General features: G+C 47.1%; 2 protein-coding genes across 3 annotated transcripts; both read left to right on the top strand.

The window, feature by feature from the left end:
- Positions 1 to 15,055, top strand: adcy1a (adenylate cyclase 1a). 2 transcript variants are annotated; one of them, XM_085927876.1, is made up of 20 exons: positions 1 to 621; positions 1,575 to 1,724; positions 2,693 to 2,811; positions 3,618 to 3,729; positions 5,613 to 5,740; positions 6,005 to 6,163; positions 6,356 to 6,497; positions 6,838 to 6,993; positions 7,435 to 7,629; positions 8,896 to 8,993; positions 9,060 to 9,144; positions 9,331 to 9,420; positions 9,524 to 9,786; positions 9,854 to 9,980; positions 10,372 to 10,488; positions 10,813 to 10,959; positions 11,379 to 11,477; positions 11,674 to 11,782; positions 12,637 to 12,761; positions 12,989 to 15,055. In XM_085927876.1, exons 1-20 carry the CDS (start codon positions 10 to 12, stop codon positions 13,319 to 13,321), a joined length of 3,366 nt encoding a protein of 1,121 aa, XP_085784002.1. In that variant the 5' UTR covers positions 1 to 9; the 3' UTR covers positions 13,322 to 15,055. The 2 variants fall into 2 exon arrangements, with proteins under 2 accessions (XP_085784002.1, XP_085784003.1); XM_085927877.1 differs by lacking the exons at positions 11,674 to 11,782; positions 12,637 to 12,761; positions 12,989 to 15,055 and having other exon boundaries at positions 7 to 621; positions 10,813 to 10,987; positions 11,379 to 11,420.
- A 6,460-nt stretch (positions 15,056 to 21,515) lies between these two features.
- On the top strand, positions 21,516 to 24,151 carry igfbp1a (insulin-like growth factor binding protein 1a). The gene is made up of 4 exons (XM_085928474.1): positions 21,516 to 22,094; positions 22,264 to 22,433; positions 22,674 to 22,802; positions 23,036 to 24,151. Exons 1-4 carry the CDS (start codon positions 21,710 to 21,712, stop codon positions 23,144 to 23,146), a joined length of 795 nt encoding a protein of 264 aa, XP_085784600.1. The 5' UTR covers positions 21,516 to 21,709; the 3' UTR covers positions 23,147 to 24,151.
- Positions 24,152 to 24,382: the final 231 nt, after the last annotated feature.

Raw genomic sequence — 24,382 nt, forward strand, 5'->3', positions numbered from 1 at the left:
GGCCCCGTCATGGAGGCAATGCCTTTGCCGAGAGTCAAGAGCCGGCGGAGGAGAAAGGCGCGCTGTCCGGCCACCACCGCACCGCTGGACGCCATCGTGTGCGAGGACGAGTTCAACAGCCACGAGCTGGAGGCTCTTTTCCAAAACTACAACCTGAAGCTGGAGCAGACGGCCACCCTCAAGGCGCTGGCGGTGCTGATCGTGGCCGCCTCGTCTCTGTCCCTGGTGGAGCTGCTCTCCAACCCGCGTCTCAGCCTCTCCAAGGGCTCCAACCCGGTGCACTGCGTGGTTTTCCTTTCGCTCTTCATCGTCACCAACGTCAAATACCTGCAGGTGACGCAGCTGCAGCAAACGGCCAAGCTGGCCCTACTCTTCAGCTTCACCTTCGCGCTGCTCTGCTGCCCGTTCCCGTTGGCCTCTGCCGCGTCGGAGCCGACGGCGGCGGGCGCCCCAGCGCCCGACCAAGGCGTGTGGCAGCTCATGCTGGTCACGCTGGTGGCTTACGTGCTGCTGCCGGTGCGGACTCTGCTGGCGGTGCTCTTCGGCGTCATGCTGGCTACGTCCCACTTTATTGTCATCTCCACGTCCGTCAGCAGGAGGGCACGGGAGCTATGGAGACCGGTAGGTGCAGGCAGCCCTTGTGTTCGGTGCAAACGTTGAAACCCGGAGATCGAGGGACGTGCATGTTTGGCCAGGGATTTTCCACAAACAATGTTCGAGAACCTGAGCATGAGGCGGCGGTGTTGTGGAGCTGTCCCGCTCGCAGTGCTGAAAGCCTGCAAGAGTCCCCCAAAATCTGGAAGCAAAACAAAATTCCAAATTTGGCCTTGCAGGACACTCCTAAGGATGCCCTCCACATTTATGGAACGGGAAAACTTGATGACTTGCGAGGTTGCAGTGGAGCGAAAGGACTGCAACTCAAAAGTATTTAGTTCAAAACTCTAAAAGTCGATAAAAAAAATGAATTCATGCTTTGCCTTTTTAGCGTGAGGGTAACCTATAAGACCAAGACATAGTGTACAATAACTTTTGATGGTAATACAGATGGACTGATTGCTACTAGCCAGAAATATGAGCACTTGGCCGCAAGAAATTGCTTTGAGGTCATATTGTTAACACTTGAATTTTTACAGGCACATTTGGGGAAGAACAACAGCAACAAGAACGCCGCTAGCGCTACCATAATCCAAATGACGTGTGCTTGTTGCAGGCTCAGAGTACAGGAAGCATCATCTCTTTCACCTTTCATCCCCTTTTCAAACAAGGTGATGGGCCAAAGACTTCCTCCTCCCGACAAAGTGTCCTGCTGCAGGATCAATCGCCTTAGATCTGTAATCAATGATGCTCTTTGTCTGCCAGCGCATATTCTTCAAGCACTTTTGTCCTCTTGAAGCAAAAAAAGCCTTCAAGCGATTGCTGCCCTACACTTGATTTGGAGAGAGCCCAATTGGGAGAAATGTGTACGGCTTTTACCCTAACAAACAGAAATAGCCTCGGTTTTCCAGCTGCGCATTGGCATGTCCATGTACCCATATTTCTTTTTCATGCCCTGCCTTTCTCTCTTTTGCACGTAGTTGGCGGCCAACGCGGTGCTTTTCGGCAGCGTCAACTTGCTGGGGGTCTTTGTGCGCATTCTGACCGAGCGCACGCAGAGGAAAGTCTTCCTGCGGGCTCGCGACTGCATCGAGGAGCGGCTGAGACTGGAGGACGAGAACGAGAAACAGGTGAGGCGTGCGTGTTGGCATAGCGGGAGAAGCGCTGGAGGTTTTTTCCATTTTAAGGCTTCAGGTGCAAATGCATTCTCACAACCTTCCTACGGGAAAGTGGTAACTATGACAGCGGCTATTTTAGGAAACAACAATTACTGTGGCATATGCACATTGCGCAACCTTCGTGCGCACCTAGGCGCCGTTTGAAAAAGGAGCAGGCGACTTTTGCCGGGCGCGGTCACTCGCCATTCATTGCCACTAACTATTGGCGACGAACGGACGCTCGTACCTTCTCGTTGGTACGTTGTCTCGGCGAGTGGTAACGGGGCCGCCTTCTGACAGGTAATTAGGCAAGCAGATTGCTTTGGTGGCCTCCATACTTGAGCAAAGGTCACAGTTGATCCGGGTGGAAGAAAACAGGCAGGAGCTGATTGGGATCTATCAAGCGCCGGCCTCGCAAACAGATGGCTGGCTTTTGAATGTCAGCCGTCGACGGAGCATTAAATACGAACCATCCTTGACTATCGCATCTTCCAGAGACTGTCTTAAAATTGGAACTTACAATGAAGCATGGCATCTCACCGCGCAAAGGCTTTCGGAACCTTTGCCGAGCTAAACTCGAAGCAGTCGGAAAGGAATGCGATTCCAATGCAAACAGTAATGGTGGGCTGGCCGAGTTTACTCGGTTATCATGGAGATGGATGTCTTGACATTCAGGTGGTGCGATATGACCCGTGTTGTGTTAATTTCCGTTGTCAAGGTTTTTGCGGTAAGGACGACATTTTGCAACCAAATTGGTTCCGATAATTTCACCGTGGACACTATTGAGAAATTGTATTTATAATAAGACAGTGAAGTATGTAGACACCGCACGACTACAGAGCTTTTTGCCAACACATCACATGTTTTGAAAAGAACCAACGTTGTTGATTTTGGCTCCAAAAAATCCGCTCGAATGCTCTTTGGACGCCTTGCCTTCTCAGGAGCGTCTGCTAATGAGTCTGCTGCCCAGAAACGTTGCCATGGAGATGAAGGAGGACTTTCTCAAGCCCCCCGAGAGGATCTTTCACAAGATCTACATTCAACGTCACGACAATGTCAGGTAAAACCAGCGGCTGCGTCTTGAGCCAAACATTACCTCCTGAGACTGCCATCCAGCTCATGACGCAGGTTTGCCCAGCCCAAATGTCATCAATTGATGCCAGTTTGCATCCGTGGAGCTGCCCAGCAACTCTTTTGCACTCCCGACGCTAGTATGGAAGTTCGGTCCCCATTCGGAGGAAGACACAGCTGGCAAAAGGCTGAAGATCAAACCTCTTTCTGGTTTTGACACGCATCTACTTCCACGTAATTCTTCTGATTCCTCTCATTCCAATTTCCCCCACCTCCAAAAACTTGCATGTAGACATAAAGCCTGAGCTTGATAAGCAACAGATGAAGGGAAAACAGCCATCATACTTCTGGGGACCTTTTTTGACATCTCCGCTCCACATCGAAGCAGTGCGAAGCTTGGTGAAAAGGATTTGTGAGATTAAAAAAACAATATTCTCATGAGTCCATCTGCCTTGTGAGGATCAGTGACTTTCTGTATTGTCCATTCCAAAAAAAACAAGTATCCCCAAGAGAACTGTAGGCAGCGCTCCTGCTTCTTGTTTTGTTGCCTCTGAGCAAATGAAATTGGAGCTAAGTAGTGTTCATCACCTTCCTCACGTTCACTCAATCAGCTCGCCAGCAGCGTTCACTTCAAACCTTCAATTGATTTTGTCCTTTCAAGCAATGAGGAAGGTTCACTTAGCAACTTGTGCTGCACTCGGTCGGATCAAGCGTGCCTCGCCGACGTTTCTTGTTTGCGGAGCTCGACAAATATCGATCCCATTTTCATCTCTGCTTTTCTGTATTTTTGGCCAGCATACTGTTTGCAGATATCGTGGGCTTCACCAGCTTGGCTTCTCAGTGCACGGCACAGGAATTGGTCAAGTTGCTCAACGAGCTCTTTGGGAAGTTTGATGAACTTGCCACGGTAAGTATAAGATTTTTTTTTTCCATTTGTCATCATTCATACGGTAAAAGCATTGCAATAATAAACAGTAGCTCTCCCAGCTTCAATGGAGCCAGAATTTGTTTCTAGAGGCCATTGATCAATCCATTTTTGATGAAGGATCATACGTGACGGCGATCTCATACCTGCGTGAACTCGCTCCCGCTCATGCCTGTACACAAAAAAAGGAAAAGATCAACAAGGAAGCCAAATGCATTATTAAATGCAGTAGCTCATTTAATATGCTGTGCAAAATATTGATCCAGCAGCCCGGAGGGGCTGAGTGAAATAAAGGAAGGGGCCCACGAAGGTCAAGACAGACAAGTGCATGGAGGCTTCCGAGCAGAAAGATAGATGATTTGGCGGATTTTTAGGCAGAGAAGCAGCTTGGCACTGAGGAGATAAGACCTTCAAAGCGGCTGTGGACAAACAGGCCAGAGACACACAGATAGACTCAAAGTGAGAGTTCAAAAACGTCAACATATGTGCTCATTATTTGGACATCATTTCAATTCATTTGTGCCACTTGTGTCCTTTCCAGCCTCATTTGATGCTGCACCTTCAAACAAACCCAACTTTGAAATGTTTCCAACATTTTCATTAGGGCATGATTTGGTTGGACTAGCGCCACGTAAAAAGATAAATAGAGCTTATACAACCACCATGATGCGCCAGAAGTGAAGTCAGGATTTCAATGGATCACTTTTTTCTCTGCTTCTGGTGCTGTTATTTTTACTTATTTATTTATTTATTTTTCTGCTGATATTGGGCAAAGCCGTGGCTCGTAGATTTCATGTGAAGGCACACGATGAGTGCAGCCTATGCCATACATGGTTCTCTTGACCTCCACCTCTCGTGAGCCACGTACATGTACAGTGGTTAAACTTGACGGCTACGTTCACGCACATGAACAAAAGTCACATGACCAAAATGGATTATCCTCCTTGACTTGATTCTGCATCCCACCAATCAGTCCTGCTTTAATGCCAGCAGACACAGAGGGGGTGCGAGAACAAGATAGGAGTCAGTAATCCGTTGAATGCTACGCTTGTGCCCGTGTGTGTGTGTGTAGTCACTGCAGACTAATAACGATTGGTATCATGTTTGCATTAGCAAAGGAGACATTTACTTCCAAAGCCAGCGTGTCAGAGGTGTCAGGCCGCCGCAGAAAAACATTTTCTTTGATGGAATGGCAAGCTAAAGCGACCCAAAGACAGATTTGATTACAAATAAGATTGACATTGGCGCTGTGGGAATGTTCTCAGGCGCCCCTGGAACTGCTTCAACAAGTGACTGGACATTGCGCCCTGTCATTCTTAAGCTCCTCTTCTAACTTTCTTTGCCAGATGTTTGCGCAATCATCCCCACACGACACGTGTCGTGTGGTGTGGTGTCGTACGTGCGTCTGGGTTTGTGCACCGCGACACATAACTGATCCATCTGGGAACGTGTGGGTGGGATTCTACTTCAAGAGCATGTCGGAGCAATTACAGTTGGCCTCAACTACAAGCACAATTGCACAAGCGCGCACACGCCGAGATGCTTTTGTATGCTGATTGTGTGCAGTTTCTCACCTGTCAAATTGAATGTAGCTTGGTGTCAAATCCAACTTCACGACGTACGGTGTGAATACTTTGCAGCTGTTAAAATGAGAATTGATCCATTTAAGTGCGTTACCGTTTTGCACTCACTTTCAGACACATTCATGTTGTGCTGAATTTAGTTTCTCTTCCAAGAGACATGTTAAAAATGGAAGATGACTAATGACGAGATTAGCCAAGTTCTTCTTGTATGACTTCGAATTCAAGAGCATCTCATCTGACAATTGTAGCTTGATGGTGGGCATATCGTTCTTCTGTCAATAGGAGAACCACTGCAGGCGAATAAAGATCCTGGGGGACTGTTATTACTGCGTGTCGGGACTGACCCAACCCAAGGCTGACCACGCCCACTGCTGTGTGGAGATGGGCCTTGACATGATTGACACCATAGCGTGAGTCACACAAACAAGCGCGCCCCTCCCGACTCACAGTCCGTCCATCTTCTCTACTGCTTATCTTCACTGAGGTTGTATCATTCATTCTATCGTTAATTGATATTTTTAATTGCGGTGAAGGAAAAGTGCTCAAAGCTCAGAATGCATTTTATTTACATCCAATCGATTGATTACAATCATGAATTTGACAGCTGAATCAATCAGAAGTCGGATGGTCTCCAAATGTCACGCTCAATGTTTTGAATGTGGTTTTTCTCACAGGTCAGTTGTGGAGGCGACCGAGGTGGACCTGAACATGCGTGTTGGCCTGCACACGGGACGAGTGCTGTGTGGCGTGCTGGGCCTCCGGAAATGGCAGTACGACGTCTGGTCAAACGACGTGACTTTGGCTAACGTGATGGAGGCTGGAGGACTGCCTGGGTTAGTCAGTATTCGCTGTGACTAGCGTAGATCCAACAAAGGATGTTTACAAGTCAAAAAACATCCCGTTATTGTTTACCATTTTGCCGATCAAAGTTTCTCGTATAATCATTTCCTTATTATTTCTCCAACGGGCTCGATATTCCGACGGCAAGTCCTGTTTTTAATCTTTTGTCTTGCTTTTGCTCCCAGTAAGGTCCACATAACAAAGACCACCCTGGAGTGTTTGAACGGCGACTACGAGGTTGAACCTGGTTTCGGCCACAAGCGACACGCCTTCCTTCAGAAACATCACATCGAGACATTTTTCATCGTGCCGTCGCACAGACGCAAAGTAGGCTTGACTGCTTTTTCTCCCTGCCCGTATTTTCTTGTTTTTCTTACCAGCACACAGCTGGATAGGTGAAACGTATCAGTGGGGAAGAGAGGAAGACAGGCTATGTGTTATGCCGGCTCACACGCACACACGCTCATGCACGCACACACACACGCACGCACACACACACACACACACACATACAAACACACCCCACCAGCTCACCACAAACCATACATGTGAACAGTACACGCACTTTGATGGATTTTGATGTGTGTGTGTGTGTTGTTGTTCTCAATAGTGATTATTTAGGAATATAATGCAAAGACATTTATCTAACTAGCTTTAACTTTTGCAGATCTTTCCCGGTTTGATTCTGTCCGATATCAAACCAGCCAAGAGGATGAAGTTCAAGACGGTGTGCTACCTGCTTGTGCAACTCATGCACTGCAGGAAGATGTTCAAGGCGGAGATCCCCTTCTCCAATGTCATGACCTGTGAGGATGATGACAAGGTGACTAGCATCTGCTCCACACTCAAAGTGTTTGGAGGAATGAAGCCTCTGGGCTCGTGTTTCACGGCCTAATATTTCTTGAATCCGGTTTGCGCATGTTGCTCAATGATTTCAGGAGGTGCCTACTTTGAATCTTGCAACGGTATTGTATTTGTTTTGTTTGCATTTGTCAGCTCAATCCCCATTTGCTAATCCTGCTCTGACATGACAGCCATCACAGAGCATTTTACAGCGGATTTTCTTTTTGTTTTGTTTGCTTTCCATTTCTGTTCATCAGGACATTTCTCAAGATCATGCATTTTTTTTTTCTTTGCCGGACATAGCGGTGGCCTTAGTGTGCTAACACACGTCTCAAAGAGAGAAATACCGTTTGCATATACAGAAAAAAATATGCTAAAATAAGAGTGCAGTATTTGCGTGTATTTGCATGGTGTGCGACAGCGGAGAGCTCTAAGGACAGCATCCGAGAAGCTGCGCAGTCGGACGTCTTTCTCAGCGGCCGCCGTCCAGCACTCGCCGGGAACTCGAGTCAACCGCTACATCGGACGCCTCATCGAAGCTCGCCAGACCGAGTCGGGGACGTCCGACCTCAATTACCTGACCTTGTTCTTTCGGAACAGAGACAGGGAGCGCAGGGTAAGACTGAGCATGCGGAGAAAAACAAAACCACTTGGATACCATGCATGGAGAATAAATAATGTGGCCATACCGCACTTTCCAGTCCATTAGGATGCTTCGTGACTGAACTCCCCTCACCCCACCCCCCTCCTTTTTTTTAATTTCACACATCCACCCGACACAGGTCTAATTCTTTTCCCTTTTCGTCCCTTGCACCCACGCTTGTAGCCTATGGTGTCTTTGTGTGTGTGTGCGTACGTGTGTATGTGTGTGTGTGTTTTGAGCAATCCACCCACACTCTCAGGAGGGGTTGCAGATAATGATTTGGGAACGTCTCAACAGCACACGTGATCTTGCTCCTGTGTGCGTGGGCAGACCCCAGAGAGCAATAAATGAGGCACATACCGTCATTTTCCCACTATAAGTCGCTCCGGAGTATAAATCGCATCAGCCATAAAATGCACAAAAAAGTGAAAAAAAACATATATAAGTCGCACCGGAGTATAAGTCGCATTTTTGGGGCAAATGTATTTGTCAAAATCCAACACCAAAAAGAGACATGAACCAGCAACAACAGACTAAACGATACGGTATGCTAACGTGACATATACACAAACGAGGAGCTGACGTAACATTCAGAGTTATTCAAGTAAGTATTACATAAATAACACGTTTATCAAACCATCTGCGTCACTCCAATTCATTAAATTCATAGATCGTGCTTTATGTAAACAATGCCGGGTATGCACCGCATATGCTCACGTTAGTCTTGTCTTTATTTTGGCATGGAATTGCAATATTGGATAATGATACTGAACCAATCGGTCCTGATGACCTTATCAAACAACCTCAATAAAGAAACAAACCTGGCCCCACTTTGAATGCCCTTACTAAAAACGACACGGTGCAAACACACAGCAGTGTTGGTACAAATGTCATCTGTCAATTAGTGGCAATAACATGCAACTGTGTCCCTCCAGAAGTTACTCTTCAAAAGCAGGTTTCTTGCTGTACTCGTGTATCAGAGTAAATAGTGCGTATGACTCAAAATTGAAAAGATACCAAATGCCAATGATTTGAAACCTCCCCAAAAGCAACGTATAGTCGTCAAACACAAGATATAGTTCCGTCGCAACATGAATTGGTCAGCGACTTGATTCTTGAGGAGAGAGCGTCATCATGGCAACAACATTTGATCCATTCCTTTCGCATGTCCAGCTTTGAACGAGTCGTTTTACTTGCAAATGGCTGCTTCTTGACACCTGTTTCTCTTTCTTTTGGCAGTATAACCAGACGTGTGACGATCATTTCATCGGCGCAGTGGTTGTCTCTCTGATCCTGGCGGCGTTTTTTGGCCTCATCTATCTCTTAATGATCCCACAGTAGGTTTCTTACTTTGTCGGATTCGCAATCAAAATGTGCCACGCACGATGCTGTTTGTCTGCTAGGGCCTTGCCGGTTTTGCTCCTGCTGGTGTTCTGCGTGTGTTTTCACATGGCCTGCGTCATGTACCTGCACCTCACCAGTCTTCAGGTAGGAACGTCTTGTTCCTTTTTGATCAAGATGCGGCTTTGACACATCTATTTTGTACAGATTTCCACAATGCAGCTACTTTGCACAATTCTCAATTCTTTGACATCGCTTTACGAAGAAGATGCGGGACTCGAGTTGCACGTCGCAAACTCACCCAGCCTTCTCCTTTGTTTTGCCGTCCGTCAGTGCCAACCAGGCTGCCTGACCATCCAGATACGGACGCTCGTGTGCGTCTTCCTTGTTTTGCTCTCGTATTCGGTCGCACAGGCCTGCATGGTAAGTCCTGCCGTTTGAAACTAAGCATCAGATGGCTTTTCCATATTTCTATGTTTCTTCTGTTGTCTCTGTCAAGTAGCGTTTTGCTCTCGTGTTTTGACAGTTGGGCTTTATTCCGTGGGGCGGCGTTCAAGTCAGCTCCAACAACTCTCCCGCCGACGCGTTTGCCGTCGAAGCGCTGAACGCCACGATGGCAAACGGAGCAGGTCCGAGCGTGGCGTACACGCTCCTGTCCTGCCTGGCTGCTACGCTCACCATAGTCCCCTACCTCAGAGTGTCGTCACTGCCCAAGATTCTGCTGCTGCTCCTCCTGTCTGCCACCTACACCGTCATGGTGGAGACCAGCGGCTATCGGCAAGCTGTCGGGTAAGACTCAAAGTGCATCGGGTGCTGGTTAGATCCGTGCATGGGATCCATGTGCTGTGTTTTTCAGCGGTGGCTTTCTCCACACTCGGGCTTCTGATCCCGTGTTGGCCGTCTTGCTGTTCTCTGGTGCGCTGGCTCTCCACTCAAGGCAGCTCGACCTCAAACTGCGTCTTGACTACCTGTGGGCAACTCAGGTATGTGCATTTATAATGTAAGGAACTTACTTAGGATCTTGTCTGTTTGAAAATAAAAATTCCCTTGAAAATGTCATTGATATTTTCAGGGGTGAACTGTACACTTTATAAAAGACTTGAAGAAATGAAGAAAAAGACTTATTTTGGCTTGGTTATTGCAGAAAACTAAAACATGAATGAAAAACATGAAATGTAGAAAGACACTTAATGCTGTGATGTCATGATTTCTGCATGTGGCAAATTAAAGCGGCATTTTCAGACCAGTACGAGTACATGAAAAGTAACTCATTATCTCCCTCTAGTGACAAGAACACGTAATCACCACCCAAGACCAGTTGTTATGAGATAAAGATTGACACTTTTTGTTTGTGTCCCGCGTGATGCCGCCCAGGCAGAAGAGGAGAGAGATGATATGGAGAAAGTGAAACTGGACAACAAGAGGATCCTGTTCAACCTGCTGCCGGCACACGTGGCTCAACACTTCCTCATGTCCAACCCCAGGAACATGGTGAGCATCCGCCGACGTGTTTAGGCAGGCTCGGCCGCCGGAAGAGTTTCGCACCTCTTTGACATGCACAAAAGGTTGCTGGGATGTGCACAGATGGAGGGATTGGCCATATGGTAAGTACACCAAAATGTCACATAGGAACACCAGAAGCAAGATTTCAGTTTCAAAGCCGAGAAAGAACTATGAGGTCGCGAGGTCACCGTCGTGAAAGTGCGCAGTCACACGCAGCCCCCTCGTAGCACTGATGAAACATTGAAATGACGTCCAAGCTGCATTTGCCATCTGTTGTAAGAATAAGAATGTCCTGAACCCTGTCCCCATCAGGACCTGTACTACCAGTCCTACGCTCAGGTTGGAGTACTGTTTGCTTCCATTGCCAACTTCAATGACTTCTACATCGAACTGGATGGAAACAACATGGGCGTCGAATGTCTCAGGCTGCTCAATGAGATCATTGCTGATTTTGATGAGGTGAAAGCATTCTCTCATCTTGGCAGAGGTGCATTTTCATGACTTTAAAAACTGTCAATCAAAAAGAGCCCATTGTCAAACACGGGCTAACAAGATATCACTTTTCCCGTATCACTTTAAAAAGGGGAAATTTGGTATCAGATATACACAGGGCATTTTATATTAGTAGTAAATAAAAAGGGACCCAGTAAGGGCCCCTGGAGGGCACCAAGTTATAGGAGCAAAGACCTGAATCCTTTTTGCTCTGCCACAAGAACCATTTGACCACTTTCGAAAACATTCTTCCAGTCTCTGTGGCGAGACATTTCTTATATTGTTGTATTTTAAACTTTTGGTTTTGTGTGTGAGCATAATGCCGAGTAAGAGTAAAAGTTTGTGCTGCTAATGATGATTCCCCCCCCCCCGGTCTTTCTTTTTAGCTGATGGATAAAGAGTGCTATCGAGATATTGAGAAAATCAAGACGATTGGCAGCACTTACATGGCTGCCGTGGGGCTCGTTCCTACAACCGGCTCAAAGGTACGCACCTTGTTCAAAGTACCCTCGACTTTTCTCGAAAGTTCTTTTTCATGCCGTCGTTGGTATTAGTAGCACACCGCGCTGTGGGGGCTCACGGGCCTCAAAGACGTGGCTTCTCATGCTTAGCGCCACAAGAAAACTTTTAACTGCTTTCCTCCTTTGTCAGCATGCGCGTTGTGTGTTTCATGTTTTCCAGAATTCCATCAGCTCACATCTATGCACAGTAGCAGATTTTGCCATTCAGATGTTCGATGTCCTGGATGCAATTAACTATCAGTCATACAATGACTTTGTCCTTCGAGTGGGTGAGTGAAACGTGCAGCCGTCGTGGCACTGGACACTGTTGACACTGATTGCCGGGAACGGCATCAGAGAGAAGAGTGCCTTCCGTCCAGGAAACTCGTCACAAGGGGACCTGCCGTTCTGGCTTCCATTGTGCTGAGTATCCTGTGAGCAGTTCACTACACAGTGTTATACATATACAGTGCATACACAGTGTTGTCCTGACCCCAGACTCCCTGGCTCCATACACAAGGCGTGCAGTTAAAAAATCACCAGGATCCAGCCAGTCATTTTAGTGTATTCCATTTTGAAATTGGGCACGACAGGACTTTCAATATGTCGTTGATCTAATCGATTGACAGATTTCCCGTACGTGTATGAAAACATCATGATTCCAGTGGCTTCTTATCATTTTGCCAGCATCCAAACACGTTCAAACGTGCCCCCGTTGACGATTCCGTTTCGATCGAGGGCAGAAGTTTAACAAGTGAGGGTCGTACACGAGCGTCACTGCCTGCGAGCTGCGGCACGTTTTTATGCTAGGCTACGTTTTGTTTGGATTCCACGGCGGTGCAACGGCAATATGTTTTGAATAAGGCAGGTGTCAACATGACATCCAGCGTGGCTCCAAAACAGTCATTAGGCTCTCTTTCGTTTAACTTGGAAGAGGGAGACGGATTATCACCGGGTGAAAAATAGTGACAGTTTATGAGCTGGTTGTTTGGCAGTGCCCCGCTTGAGGGTCTCAGCACATGTCATGTGTGACGTGGCTGATCCCTGCAAGTTCATTTGAAAGGTTTGACATTTTCTTGAGTTTTTGGGCTCAGCGCTGTTTAAGCTTACGGCAACTCATTGTTGCTTTTCGCTTTGCGCTCAGGAATCAATGTGGGTCCAGTGGTGGCAGGAGTCATCGGGGCCAGGCGGCCTCAGTATGACATCTGGGGCAACACTGTCAATGTAGCAAGCAGAATGGATAGCACTGGAGTACAAGGCAAAATACAGGTATGGTACATCTTGCACGCCATTGCATAGAAAGCGTGCTCCAATTCTCTTTCCCGTGCAGCAGGAATCCTCAAAAGCAAATTGCATAGGTTCGAGACCCGCTCCAGATTCAAAGTGCCTTGAGAGAACCACAGTAACGAAATGAAATTGACCTCGCTTGACTGGGTCAACCCGATGGTATCTGTCGGTCTTTGAAGACTATGCGTTCTTCCGTCTTTCTTTTCCAGGTGACAGAAGATGTCTACCGTCTTATCGCAAACCACTATAACTTTGTTTGCCGGGGCCAAGTCAGCGTCAAGGGCAAAGGTCAGATGCTGACATACTTCCTGGAAGAGCGGATGCAAGACTGCGGGCCGTCTCAACCCCTCCAGCAGCAGCGCCGCAACGCGGAGCAGTGCTTAAGCACCTTCGGCCAAGGGAACGTCCGCACCAGGTTGAGCCCGGCGCCGACGCTCGCCACCTACGGTACGGTCAGGACTCCCGGCCCCTGCGCGGCCAAAGCGACAAGCTCCGCTGGCACCATGAGGTACCTTCCGTCCGTCCCCGTGCCACTCGTGTGATGTGTCCAGAGTGGCGGTTGAAAATGGGAGCTAAATGAGGGCGGAGCCGGAGGGCCACGTCCTCACGGACTCCAGCCCGCACCGCGTCGGCCTCAAATGGAACTCAAGTCCAGTTCGTTGCTTGACGCTATCGTGCAGGAGGCTCGTCGTCAAAAGCCAAGGATGCGTCCGGGATTTCCGTGGAAACGCCTCCATGTGTCGAATCCACCGAATCGGCATGGAAACATGCAGCGATCCTCGTGTAGCACGCAACAAATTCCTTTAAGCGCATGAGCCCACCCACAGTCTCAAACCAAATCAGTGAGATTTGCCTTAGCGGCTTTTTGACGTTGACTTTTATAGATGATGCTTTTACTGCCGCAGAATCGCCGGCAACGAGACACGGTGTGTAGTTTCGAGTCGACGGAGCCAAATGTGTAATTATGCTGATCAACTTGTCAAAATGCAACAGGGCAAGGCCTTTAATTGTTGGTAGTGAGGCCTGCTGATCGTAAACCTCATATGACACACGAGGTGATTTCATTTTTGGCCCTGAGCCGCTAAATGCATGTAGCTGCCGTTGCCGCCGCCGCGTTCCGCTCACGTTGCCGGTTGTTTGCCTGTGATGCTTGACTTCCAGATTCTTCCTTGTCCTAGTGTAGCAATAAGACGCTTGGTGTCCTCTCGCAACATTCTCACCTTTGCATGCCGGGTGGGTCCTGGTTTGATTTTGCTCGTAGAATGTCTCCGGCGCACCTCTGCCCAGTTGAAGCATCACTTTGAAAGCCTGTTGTTTTCCATGTCACAGTGAGCGCAACTCATAGCTAATGGAAATAGAACAAAAAGAATCTGTGGATTTATTTATTTATTTATTTATTGAGTCATATTTTTATGGTTTGATAGTGGACTATTTTTACAATCTAAAATCTGCTTTCATATGTCAAATAAAATGTGTGTTTATGAGGAGTCAGAAAAGCTGCATGTCTTCCTCATACTGAGAAATTCAGATTCTTTTGTGGGATTGCATGCCACACGCTAACAATGTGATGCACGTGCATCGATGGAAGCTGGCATCGGCGTGCGTGTTCTCTCCGGGTAGCGGTACTCTCGAATGTAAGGTGCTTTCTCGACTTGTGTCTTCTTCAAAAGCTCGCTGTAACAACATTTCAGGATAGTTGTTGAGATGGTGTGTGTGTGTCGGGCAACTCCTCCCTGCCCCTGCTCTTTCCCACCACAGTCACTTGGTTTGTAACGTGCCAACCTATTTTCATAAACATATCAAACTTGGTGTTGAGCCGTAGCACAACGAACGTGTGCATGCGGACGTTCTGGGTTGAATGGTTTCATTTGGATTCTTTCTTTATTGAGCAGTGTTTTTTTTTTCCTTGTCTCAAACGAGACGTGAGCAGGACGAGGTTGTGCTTACGACGTTGACATTTTTGACTGGCAATGTTACGGCAGAAATGCTTGCTTGACTTTTTTCAAAACGGTGATGATTTTTATATGATCCTTTGGAGTCGATGGCCAGTGGTTGTGTACGACGTCCTTGTAAATTGTTTATTTTCATACTGGATGCCATTGTCTTATGCAGGTCTTTCTCACTGTTGTACATTGTGGTCTTTTTCACAACTCAAACTTTTGTTGACAGATGTTTTATGTGAATTGAAAGGACATATTTTGTATCCGTGTTTACATTCGAATGATATTCAAATATTGTGAATGTCAAAATAAAGCAAGAGAGAATTGCGTCATACGGGAGCAACTTGACTTTCTCGACTCAAAACAACCTACAAAGTTACGTAAGGGAGGAGAAAAACAGTAGCTTGACCTATGGAGCCAGCCTCCGTGATTCCAGCTGTGTTTTTCACAAGTAACGTCATTCCTCCACCTTGCAAAACAGGACATGGAGAGAGAACACACTGATCGACACACATACAGGAATACAAAATGAATTTGTGAATTTCCAACATCATGTGCAAACGTTGTTGCTATGTGAGAGTTTGTTTGTTTCATCTCGAGGTAACGTTGGGACTTTCCGCGTCCGCACGGGCACTTACTGTATCCTCCTTTTTATGTTATGACCCAAATAGACAGTCAGGAATCAACATACATACAGTACACAGAGAGGGACACACAAACAAATTGTGGCTGAGAGAAAAAGAGAGGAAAACCAAACAATGACTGTGTGTATTTGTCTGTCAAACGGAGTTGCCCCCCCGTCCTGCCACAGGAAGGCCCAGCTCCTAAACATTCATTTGTTTTATCATATTGACCAAAGTGTTTTTATGAAACCGTTGAGATTTTCTCAATGAAATTAACTTGTCACTGCAAATGCGCACACCAAACTACCAAAAACAGATACCCCCGAGTACCGGTTCTGATTGGCAGGTACCGAGAATCTGTACTGTAGCGGTTCAAATGTGAAAAGGTACTATTTATTTTTCTTGACATCCCCCCCTACCGATTATCATGTGAAATATTTGTGTGGATATTAAATGTAATCTCAAAACAGATAGGATGAATCAATGCGCTACAGTTTATGTGCGCTTGTGTTGACGTATGCATTTCCCACCTGCTGGACGGAGGAGTGCCAAAACAATTATCCGTTTGCTCTCCCTTATCGCGGACTTGGCGCTTGTCGGCCGTTGGTCCATCAGCAGTCAGAGCGCGTGTGAGAGGGATGTTAACGACGGTCTTACTACTTCCGGCCTTCCCTCGCCAAGTTTTCCCAATGCGCCTCTTGTGTCATAACATCCTTTTACTGGAAGTGCTGCTGGAATTTGGACCTAAAGCGTGGGAGGGAAAACAAGGGCCCAGCGAGCGCTTACGTCTTTATGTTACCAAATACTGGCTGTGCTTTTACGACTTTGCATCACTGGATCCCGAGGATAAGAAACTGGGTGCAGTTTGACTTGCTTATGGGGCGCAGGGGACATCAAAATTGTCCCAACATTGCAATGGCTTGCAATGTTGCACTTCTAGTCAGTACAGACTATGTTCACATAGTAGCTTCCTCTTGTTTCCTCACTGCCATTCAAATGGTATTTTCAGCGTCGCTTGTTGCCATTTTTCCTTGACACAAGTGTCATGTCATATATGTAGTATGTATATGAGTATAAGTCGTCCCCCCACCCAAACTATGACAAAAACAGCGACTTATAGTCCGAAAATTACAGTATGTATGTTTGACCACTGAAAGTTTGTACTCCATATTGGCAATTCTACACTTTTGTAATATTCGCCCTTTTGACTAAAGGTTTTCACTGAGTTTTAGTGAAAACTTGAAAAAGGCACTAATTATATTTTATTCAAAAGATAAAGTCCCAACAAATAGAATGCATGAATGAATATATAAATTCCCCTTATGACTGTTTTGTTGTAACGTAGCGTTTGTCCAATGTGATCCACAAAGCAAGTGTATCCATGCTTGTCGTTTGTTTCCCAAGCGGCTTTCGCGGCGCTTGGAATTATATTCCAAACAGCAACTCTCCTTTTTTGATTAGCTGAGCAAAACATCCTCCTCCCCACTACGTTCCAATCAAGGATTTCCCCAGCGCGAGTGTTATTCTCCGAGCGCTGCGTTCTGTTTTCCCCACAAGTGCAAAAACACAGCGGGTCAATGAACTCCAGGTTGTGTAAGAACGCGGCTGGCCCAGTCTTTCCTACTCTTGCCGCATATGTTTGGCAGAATCTGACATGCTTCTCCAAAGGCCGTAAAGCGCTCAAGGCGGAATTGTGGAAAAGAATTCAAATTCTTGACTGATCGCCTCAACGTAGCCGAGCTTAAAATGATTTGGAATCCATCCATTTGTCAAAGATTTGACGCGCTTTGACCCTTCTTGTGGTGTGCTCTCCAAAGTGCAACCGACAAACACCTCGGCGCAGCCTACTTGTATGTCTGGACTAGATTTGGATTGGAAACGTGCAAAATCCAAAGGCGGTCGGTCGGTCATTCATGAGAATCCATCCATCCATCCATCCAGTTGATTTTGCCAAGTGCTAGCATGCTATGGCACACACTTCCTCTGGCTTCTCATTAGCGGCACAATGAGAGAAGGAAACGTCGCAGCTAAACATAAAGTCACTCAGAGAAGAAGGAGAGCGAAGGAAGCCAAAGACAATGGACGTCGGCCGGCACATGGGAGCGCTCACTTCCTGGGTTTCCCACACAAAGGTGTGCAATCACACACATTCACAAGCATTTGTAAAGTTGACAAACAGGCACGCATCAAAACATCCTGCCGCATGCCGACTTCATTTCTCCAAATAGGCCACAAAGTCAGGAAAGTAGCCAGCCGTGACGCAAACGTGCGGCGCACTTTAGACAGAGCGCTGGGAACGCTTCGTCGGCCCCACTCTGATATATTCTTGCATCATCCGCTGTCACACGGAAAGTAGAAGAGAGAATTTCCATTTCCATGCATCCATTTCACTGCTGCTGTTGAACCAATTTGGCATTCAAATAAGAATGGAAGATATCCCTGCGTTGGGTGGAAAGCCACAATTTAGACAACAAGAGTGTCCCTTCTTGTTGCCATGGAAACCAGTGAAGGACTAGGCTGGCACAGCTTATGTTAGCATCAGGACTAGCATTAGCAATACCATTCCTAGCGTGCAGCCACCTGCTAAACTGCTCAAACATTTTTTTTTATTTTTGTTTTGGATGGGATCAAGCGACAGCAGCTGTACATCCACAACACTTTGTTATGTCACAAATATAAACATCCGGTCATGCTTACTTTTGTGGTTGTTTTTAGTTGTGGTTCAGTTATAGTTCCAAATAGAATCTAATTATACCAAGCTCAATTCAGCATTGATCAATTGTATTTGTTCCTATGAACATGTCAAACATTGCAGAGCTGCCCTGTGCTGTATTCATGCAGCTGTGCATTCTTTTTGTGGGTGTGGGTTCAAACAAGCCCCCCCACACACACCCCCTGGAGCTCATACGACTTAGAAATCCCCCTTTTGACACTGTGCAAAGGTCTGAATCAAGCTCAATGAAATAGAGTGACGCGTTTCTGTGTGTACTCTCCTTGTCTCCTGAGACAATGAGACAGACGGTTTCTGGGCACTCTTGACAAATGTACTGTATTTTCTGGACTATAGGCCGGTACTTTTTGCACAAGCTTTCAACCCTGCGGCTTACAGTCCAGTGCAACGTATCTATGGACTTTTCATGATTTTTATGATATATTCTCATATATGGATATTTAACATGAAAACACATAGGGTTTATGATCCAGTGCGGCTTAACTATAAACAAAAGAGGATTTCCCCCCAGTTTTAGGTGGTGCGGCTTATATTCAGGTGGGCCTTGTAGTCCAGGAATTAAGGTAAAGATTCCAGCCGCAGGACGTTCAAGGCCAAGTGCTGTTTGAACATCACGTGACATGCGAAAGAGCTATCCTCCCTCGTCTCGGTCTGCCCAACACAAACCCCGCGGCGACGATACCCGGCCGCGTGCTTTGGGTTGGGCCGGCATCCAGCAGAGGACATAAAATGTAGGTCTGCCCCTGACCTGAGATAACTCTGCTCTCCTCAAGCGCTCGGGATGCGATGGCACACAAAGGTAGCCAGCCATCACAGGTCCATAAATCAAGTTGGAGTCCTTAAGGCTGAGTTGCCGCCTCCACAGATGACAAGGTTCTGTTTTGAAGGCATATGACGAGAGACAGAAGAGCAAGTGGTGAGTCAAGCACAAACTTGTTTGAAAACTTTGCGGTTAGGCAGCTGTGCATGTATGCATGCATCATCTAATTTATGTGCTTGCTCCTAGCAGCACATCAACTCACACAAAGCATATGGGTGGGGTGGTGGGTGGTGGGTGGGTGGTCTCCTTCTTCAATCCCGGTTTATCTGAGGTTTCACTCATGCAATTACAATACACCTAGCCTATAAATGAAGCCACACCACTTGCCCAAGTGCAAAATGAAAACAAATGGAAGAAAGACACGCTCGGTGGTCACTCGTCATTTTTTGTCGTCGAGTTAGCTTGGGTTTAGCATGAGTCCAGTATTCGTGACTGGTGTCAAGCCCTTTAGGCCACCTTTGATCTTGTGTAACTCTGGCAAGGTGGACGTGAGCCATCCCCCGGAGGCCTCCGGCGCACTCAGAGCTCTTTTGATGAGAAATATTTGACTCATTTAGAAATATTCTGTCGTAAAATGTTTGCCTTTTGCCGACCAGTCACGACTCGCGCCACATTTGCCAACTGAGCCGCGATTGCTCATTACTGGCCGATTCCGTTTGCAGTCGACGGCAGCGGCGTCGATCTTTAGAGGTGTTAGCAAATTCCTCTTTTCCTGCTGAAAATGGCGCCATCATTCAAGTATCCTGTGGGGGTCCTTGCTTTTCAGCCGTTCTGTTGTGACAAAAACGTACACTGCAAAGTCGTTCAAACTTATTTGGTCAAGTCGTTTCACGTAGGCTAGTCATTGCTCTCTCAAAGATGATACTTGTCACTTATATTTGGGATCCCTGCATGATAAGGAGTGGCTAATATGAGTTGATGGTTGCTAGTTGCATTAAATTAGGGTTGCAAGTTAGGAACGTTCTCGTCGTGACCCTGTTAATCCGTAAGGAGACCGATCCTAACATTACACGCCAAAACAATCCAACCAACTGTGATCTTGTGGGTGGTAAAAGGACAAACCCTCGCTCGGCCCACTTATAACATGAATACGGATCAGTCGTGTGAGTGTGGAGAGGGCGGGCGCCCAGACCATCGAGAATATCCTCAGAACACCGTAGTTGGCCAACTGTTTGGTGTGACAAGCTATGATGATGATGATGAGTGGGTCAAATTTGAATTTTATGAGCATGTACCATTTTGTTTCAAAACGATCTCTCCTAACTATAACATTGACAACACACACAAAGTCATTTATTGTAAAGAATATATTTGGTCTCTAAATACATGAGAACAATATCACATAGATGAGGTTAGCGTTCCAGTTTTTCAAAAGTTTGCAAAAATAGTTGCCCAGCCCTGAACTCAATTGAAGGAAGAGCCATTTATTGAACTGAACAAACACATTCCCAATGTTTCTTTTCCATTTGTCTGACCTTTTTTGTTGAATTATTGTCAATCGGTTTTCATTGCCCGTGTAAATGGTGGCATGTGCGTAGGTTGGAATATTGAACAACATCCGAATTGGCAATGTGTGTAAAATGCCTTCAGGTTGGCTGCACCTTGCAACCTTGATCCAAACGTGAGCTCACGTGAGCAGTTGACAGATGATGCAATCCTATCAAGAAGTTGCGTGAGCCAATCACACGGGAATCTTGTTGCATCAGGCATCGTCACCACGAACAAGCCAAATTATGATGATGTTATTTTACAACATGTGTTGTACACAAAACAAAATAAAAATAACAAGTGTGAGCTGAATTGGTGACGTGAAGGAGGGAGGTCATGCAAGAGCTGTGCTTAGCTGTTGGAGCATCTTCTTCCTTCCCTAAGCGCGCAGGCGCGTGCACGTTGAGGAACGTGCCAGTGGACACGTCAGGTCACCGCGACCCAGCTCCGACTTCTTTTCTATTCATAAACAAGGAAAGTGATCATTTCAACTGGCCTTGTGTTGGTTTGGAGGCTCACGCAAAAGAGCGGATTTCCATTTTACAGTGTGTCCCAAGCGGGAACCGTCAATTACACCAATGTTTTGACTCAATGCGCGGATGCAGTCTTTCTCTCAGATTGGAGCCAGTGTGTTCTATTCAAAGGCCCACGCACGCACTGCGAGCAGACGTGCGCAACCGCATTTTCGCTCATTACTGTATTGAGTTTCCCAAAGGAAATGGTCAAAAAGATCGCGGAGCGCACCATGAATGGGGGCAGCTCCAAACAAAGGAGGCTCTTTCACACGGGCGCTGAAAGAACCACGTCACCGTGCACTCAACAATAAATCTGCATGTGAAAAAAAAATCCAAGTCATTATAGAAAAAAAGGACAACTATTTTGTTGTCGTGGAGCCTTATAAAGTGAGTCAAGTTGTTTTGGTGTGGGAAAATCCTGTGTCCTTGCCTACAACATTGGCGTCCTCGCTGGTGCACAATATGCGCAAGCAAGCAAGCAGGGACTATTCCAAAGAAAATATTGACGGGATTGTTGTATTCAAATGAGCTGGCGGGCCGAACGTCGGTGGGCCAATCAGAGGCCAGGCTATCAGTACACCTTCTTTTCTGAAAATCATTCATAACGCCGATGCGTCAAACACACGTACACGAGCCGGCGGCTATAAATAGGGCTGCGCGCAATGCACACGGAGACATTTCACCCCCAAATCAAAGGAAACACTTGTCTGGGCGAGATAGGCTGGGAAACCGTAGAACGGCTGACTTTTGAACATTCACTCGATCGCGCTGCAATTTGTGTCGTTGCCTAGTGGAAGTGGAAAAGGCTTCGAGATGCTTTGGGCTGGATTTTACGTCAAACACGTCGTGGTGGCAGCGCTGTGCTCCGTGCTGGCAACAGGGACAGTCACGCTGGGGTCCCCGGTGTTGGCGCCGGAGCCGATCCGGTGTTCGGCTTGCACTCCCGAGCGGCTGAGCCAGTGTCCACCGGTGGATCCCGGGTGCGTGGAGGTGCTGAGGGAGCCCGGCTGTGGATGTTGTCCCGCCTGCGCCTTGTTGGCCGACGAGCTGTGCGGCATCTACACGGCGCCGTGCGGCTCCGGACTGAGGTGCAGCCCGAAGCCCGGGGACCCCCGACCGCTGCATTCTCTCACCCGGGGACAAGCCGTGTGCACGGAAAGCTCCGAGCCCAAACCGACTGCGGAGCTTCAGACACAAGGTAGGCCTTTTTTTTTTTTCTCCCCCCAACCGCTTCCTACCACACGATCTAATTTATCCAGCTCAATAAATAAGCCGATTGTTCCACTCACAGCCGTTTTTTCCTCTTTTTTCTCAACCTCCCCACGGACATCCGTTTCAATTCATCCAATTCAACGTCCCTCCTCCAGATCCGGGCGAGCAGGAGGCTGAGATGGAAAATGTCGCCGTGGTCTCGGACCCCGGCTTCAGTTACTACCTCCCCGGCCAGAATAAGCCATACGACCCGAGGGCGGCTGCCGACGCACAGGAGAGCATGAAAGCCAAACTCGTCGCCATCCGCAAGAAATTAGTCGAGCAGGTGAGCACGGCAGTTCCCCAGCTTTATGGACGCCACTGTCAATTCCTCCATGGGAATGAATTATGTTGCTAAAAGTTTGACAAGATAGATGGTACATAGATGGGTGCTGCCGCTAGGGGGAGCCCGTATGCTATTTGATAGGGGGATGCATTTGGTGGTTTTCAGCCTACGTGATGATGGCTGGCTCCAATGTGGAGAGGCTTTTGTTGAACCCTCCCGTCGCCGCTTTGCTCCATACAGGGGCCTTGTCACATCGAGCTGCAAAGGGCCTTGGAGAAGATTGCCAAATCGCAACAGAAACTCGGAGACAAGCTGACCAGATTCTACCTCCCCAACTGTGACAAACACGGCCTTTACAAGGCCAAGCAGGTTGGTACCAGAACCAATTTCCCACTCAGTGCTCTTTTAATATTCATGAACAGTTTGCTGTCAATATGATGCAGTCCAGTTCTACAGCAGTCGCTTGCGCTAACGACACGAATTAAAATGTCAGAATAAATTGTGGGCTGCGACACGTGCAAAACATGTGCATGATCCAAATGAATGTATAAGAACTTCCTTTGACGCGGAAGGTCAATTGAAATGATTTGATTTGTCCGCAGTGCGAATCATCTCTGGATGGCCAAAGGGGACGATGCTGGTGCGTGAACTCCTGGAACGGCAAGAAGATTTTAGGCTCCGGCGAGCTGTCGGCGGATTCCGAGTGCTCTTAAGCGAGAATCTCCCAAAGAAAAAAGAAGCGAGCCACTGATTTTCCATTTTGATAGCTGTTTATTTATTGACCCGGTCCTTGGTGGTGTTTGAATCAGGTACACTGTCGTTGTGGGACTGCCATCGCCCCGTTCTGTCCCAAAGAGAAGAGCAAGAGTCTATTTTTGTTTTTCAAAATGGAGATTTTAATATTGATACGTATTTACTTTTCAGTCTATTTATTTCAGTTGGGTTGAATGTGTGCTGTTGTTGTGTCATTATTATTATTTTTGGTATTTATGACATTTTTGTGTTACTGTTCTATTTTTTTTTATTGGCTGTTCAATGTGTATATATTTATCTTGGCCCTGACTAACTCCATTGCTGAGTTGAGCTCGTTGTACCGTCAAAGTTGTCTGGAGGTTTGCTTGTGACAAAGCAAGCGAGAATGAAAGCACTGAGCGTTCAAATGTCAACGATTGCTGCTGTTGTTGTTGACTTTTTTTTTTGCTTTGAAATATTTTGATATCATTTTCTACATTGCTGCCATTTAAATGTCTTTCATGACCTGATGTGACTCAGCATCAGCTCTTGGGAGTGACTGCAAAGCTGTCCAATTGGAACGAGGACGTAGTCTCAAAAAACATCTCCCTGGCCGGGTTCCGCGCGGGCGCCGCCATTTTGACGCACCTCCGCTCAGACGGGTATTTCAACATTGACCTACCTCCAGTATTGATGTGTCCTCTCGCAATTGTGTTTGTGTGTCTGTCGACAAGACTTGCTACTCGACCTCGTATGTTGCCGCTCTCTCGGAATAAGAACACGTGACCACGTGGAAGGAGTCCCGCGCTTGAACCGTGTCGTGGTTCTCGAGTGGCGCCTCTCTTCTGATCTACATGCTGCTGTTGGAGAGGATTGTTTATATTAATTCCAAAGAGACTAACCGACCGCTTGCTCACTTTTGTAATTGAGATGTAATGTAAGAAACCCAAAGGTGATATATTTAATAAAAACATGACTTAACCCCGGCTTGTGCGTGGTGCTATCAAAGGGGAGCCGCTGTTAACTTTAGCCAGCTGGGGCCAGGGCTACCTTTTGACCCACTCTGTCTTCCCCGCTCGGGCACAAGAATGCGCTTCGGCCTCCCGTGCCCGCCGCCAGCCCGCCTGGCACCGACAGATTTATTTTTATTCTTTACAAATGGAACCTTCGCTCGATCCTTATTGACACATTCCGAGACGGAATGATTGCATTGGCGG

The sequence above is a fragment of the Syngnathus leptorhynchus genome, chromosome 13 (genome assembly GCF_054491065.1).
Source record: "Syngnathus leptorhynchus isolate UIUO chromosome 13, UIUO_Slep, whole genome shotgun sequence".
NCBI classification, from domain to species: domain Eukaryota; kingdom Metazoa; phylum Chordata; class Actinopteri; order Syngnathiformes; family Syngnathidae; genus Syngnathus; species Syngnathus leptorhynchus.